This window comes from Orycteropus afer, unplaced genomic scaffold (genome assembly GCF_000298275.1).
Source record: "Orycteropus afer afer isolate SDZICR_OR568_19922 unplaced genomic scaffold, OryAfe1.0 scaffold00017, whole genome shotgun sequence".
NCBI lineage: Eukaryota > Metazoa > Chordata > Mammalia > Tubulidentata > Orycteropodidae > Orycteropus > Orycteropus afer.
Genome location: NW_006921604.1, coordinates 7,973,997 through 7,978,005, shown reverse-complemented (window position 1 = coordinate 7,978,005; position 4,009 = coordinate 7,973,997). Strand labels below are relative to the sequence as shown.

At 36.9% G+C, this 4,009-nt stretch overlaps 1 protein-coding gene across 1 annotated transcript in view; it reads right to left on the bottom strand.

The window, feature by feature from the left end:
* Positions 1-4,009, bottom strand: part of VWA3B (von Willebrand factor A domain containing 3B) — a 431,643-nt gene that overhangs the window by 378,676 nt on the left and 48,958 nt on the right. Inside the window, exon 3 of the mRNA XM_042783482.1 lies at positions 2,936-3,186. Coding sequence (XP_042639416.1) covers positions 2,936-3,186 — 251 coding nt within the window. The remainder of the gene's footprint in view (positions 1-2,935; positions 3,187-4,009) is intronic.

Sequence of the window (4,009 nt, the reverse complement as noted above, 5' to 3'; positions counted from 1 at the left end):
TTATTCTTCCCTTCCTACATTCTAATTTCCAGCCTTTTCTCTCTTCCCTGTTGCTGGTTCCCATTTTTTTCTTTCTCATGGTTCTCCCCATTCTTTGTCTCTCTTTTTGCATTTTTCCCATTATTCTCCTACTCTACCTCCTTTCTCTTATTGCCCCCTCTCCAATATTACAGGGGTTTTGTTTCTGCTTTCTTTTTTTCCCTTTTTCTATGCATATTTCTTTTGGCTTTTTAAAGTATTTATTTAAATATTTTCTCTCATTCATTGCCTTTCCTCTTTTTTTTTTCCTTTCTTTCTTTCTCTTTATGGTAATCTTTCCTTTGTGTTTATGCAGTATGTTTTTTGTCTGCTTGCTTTTACTTTTTTGATGGTATTTTGATGGTTGTTTTTGTCTGAGTGGGAGATACCAACCGTGTCCATACAATGCAACCACACCCACTCCCCCTGTAGCTCCACTTACTGAGTGAGAGACACTATTTTCTTCTCCACCAAATGGCCAATGATAAATGACCACCAAGAAGGGTCTGACTCACCCTTAACTGCTCTTCATAAACAGTTAACAGAGATCTGTGCAGCCACTCTCATTCTCTATCACAACCACCAGGAGACAGGTGATGAGTGCCTAAGTGTTGCCAACTAGCAAATAGAGGAACACAGTACCCCACTTACCCAGACACATCCAAAAAAAGAGAAAATTAAAATCTTGGGCAAATCACTCAAACATACAATCACCAATTAAATATAAATACAACAACGTCACAATGTCTCAGAGACAATAGACAATCACAGTTCACAAAAGAAACAACATAAAGTGGTAGAAACAAGGGAGCAGGATAGAGACCCAGAACACATCCCTGAGAAACAAGCAGCATTGGAACTCACTGATAAGGAATTCAAAAGAATTATACCTAGGTATCTTCAAAGGATTGAGAGGCAGATCAAGGAAAATACTGACAAAATCAAGGAAAACACAGACAATGCCCTAGAACAATTCAGAAGAAAATACAAGAACAAAATGACAAAATAAATGAAAACTCAGAAATAATACAAAATCTACAGATAGAAATCCAGAAGATTAATACTAAATTTTCAGAAATAGATAACACATTGGAAGGGCAAAGGAGCAGAACTGATACAATGGAAGACAGAATTAATGACACTGAAGACAAATACCTGAATACTGCTTTGGAAATGGATCAATCAGAAAAAAGATCAAAACAAAATCAAGAAAGCCTAAGGTTCATGTGGGATACCATCAGAAGGAATAACCTACATGTAATCAGAATTCCACAACAGGAAGAGAAAAAGAAAATCACTGAGAAAATTGTCCAAGACTTGTTGGACAAGAACTTCCGTGATATGATGAAAGATGAGAATATATCCATTCAGGAATTCCAACAAACCCCAAATTGGATAGACTGCAAAAGAAAATCACCAACAAATATCATTATCAACCTCATCAAAAGGACAAAGAAAGAATCCTGAAAGCAGCACAGGAAAAACGACGTTACCTACAAAGGCAACCAATAAGGCTAAGTTCTGATTTCTCTGCAGAAACCATGCAAGCAAGAAGGCAATGGGATGGTATATATAAAACTCTGAAAGAGAAAAATTTCCAATCAAGAATTATATACCCAGCAAAACTGTCCCTCAAATATGATGGTGAAATTAGGAGATTTCCAGATAAGCAGAAATTAAGGGAATTTGTTAAAACCAGACCAACTTTAAAAGAGATACTGAGAAAACAGGGTTAAACTATTTAGTTTAGGCTTACAAATGACTGATAGAGCCCCGCTCCCACCTAGTTTCCCTCCACTTCTCTGCTCCCCCCCAAAAAAAACCCAGCCATTTGGATGTACCAATCTCTGTGTTTAAATTGCAAATACAATGACCCTGGTTTGCTCCTTGGAGCCCACATTTAGAGGCAGAGGCTGTCACACATTCATGCCAACTGATAAAGCTTCTCTGGGTAGAGAATCCGGCTGAGTGGCATGAATCCTCTAGTGTATACAGTGAAAACTAAGAAGTGGAACTCGGGACTGCCTTTTTTTTTTTTCCAGGTCTCACAATTTTTTGGCCTTTGGCAGGGCACTATCCATTAGCGGAAAATATTTCAGTCTTCTTTCCCTGATAGGTTTCCACCTTACAGAGTTTCCAGCTTTCAGCAGGTTTTACTGAATATTAAAGAAAGCTAAAGCTTTGCAGATTTAACCATTTAATTCTTTCAGTAATGTATCTGTGACAGAAATAGGAACCTGATATAACACAAAGAGACAGCATCCCCAAAGATTTTATCTAAAAATATTTTATTTTAAAAAGAAAAACTCAATTAGATGGATGCCCTTCTTATCCAGATGTTTTCCATAACAGTGGTGCAACTACTGTTCTAGATGAGAAGTTAGCACTGAAAACCCAAATTCTCTTGAATCCAAGAATCCATAAATAATTGATTGTGAAAACTCTGAAATGTGAGAAATTCTGTAAAGCCAGCCACCTGTTGTTCTGATTAAAGTGAGTCAGCTTACAGGGGAGGTCAACTTGAGTTGCAAATTCAGTCTGGAAAATCAGTGAAATTTGTGACAAGTTTGAATTCATACCCAAGCTAAAATCTAAAACGAGTGAAGGGATTTTATCGCCATTTTATACTTGATATAATTCATGTTCTTCTATTTTGCCCTTCTCATGACTGAAGATAATTATGTTATTAAATCTCTTCTAATCTGAAAACTAAAATGCCACATGCAAAGCAGATAAAAAGTTTTCTAAGATTTATTCATTGTGGTTTTTCTGCTGAAATTGTGCATTCAATTACAAGATAAAACCTCCTCTATCACCATAGAGCTAACTATGTTAGCTATGCTATTTAACCCCAAATATCTCAGTGCAAATGAATTATAAAATTTCCCTGAAATATCCCCTCTTTATGGGAACTCACCGTATTATGTTGAACTTGCTTATGTGAGTCACCTGCTCCTGGAGGACCATTATCAGAGCATCTTGGCACAGAGTAAGTTCCTCCTCCAGCATGTCACCAAAATCCAGCACTATGGTGATGCACTGTTCCAAGATGACACCAAAAACCTGCCGGCTTTGGCTGGTAAGCCAGCCCATCCGCTGCTTGTAGGTCTCCACTGCTTGCATTAAATATTCCACAAACTGATGGATCAGTTCTGATTTAGCTGTCAACTTAATGAAAATAAAAATTTAAAAAAAAAAAAGAGTCAAAATCAAAATAAGCCATCTGAACAACAGTGCTGCCAGGAGCAATAGAGAGCATTTAGCCACAGATTCTGCTGTCAAGAACTGTGCATTAATAATAATTTTCAAAATGGTCCTCCAAAACCCAAATAACCCAGGGGAAAGTGTTCTAATCTTTCCTCTGAAAAACTCTTAGATAATTCTCTGCTGAAGGAAAGATGACAGTCTGACCTATTTAAAATACTATAAATAAATGTGTTTCCAGATAATGTTTTATTTTCATAGTTAGAGAATTATCTGTATTAGAAACTGCTTAGAAGCACTTTTAAGGAATTAGCAGAAAAAAAAAAAAAAGATGAGTAAAAGCAGATGGGAAAAAAAGTCACTCTCTCTAAAACGTTTTCCTAAGTATAACATGCCAAAAATATTTCTGAATATGCTTCCAAACATGCCCACACATCTGCCTGGTTTCCTCTAAGTGATGCTATCACAATGACTCATTCTCCTGCTCTCAGCCTTTGTCTCTCAGGTTCCCTACACCTGGACCACCTAATGGCCTATAGCTGCCACCAACACTTCTAGGGGCTGTCCCTGGAAGGTAACAGTGACTTCAGACAGTTTCGTGTATGTATAAATAAGCCATCACTCACACAGATCAGGCATAATTTTGCAAGGCCAGAATTTATTCTCAAAACTTACAAGGTGTTGGGAGGCAAAAAAAAATCACAGAGAAAGAATAAGAAAAAAGCTTGCCCTATTCTGTGACAAAACAGATTTTAAAAGATCTAGTTTCTTCTTTTTTTTTTTTTTT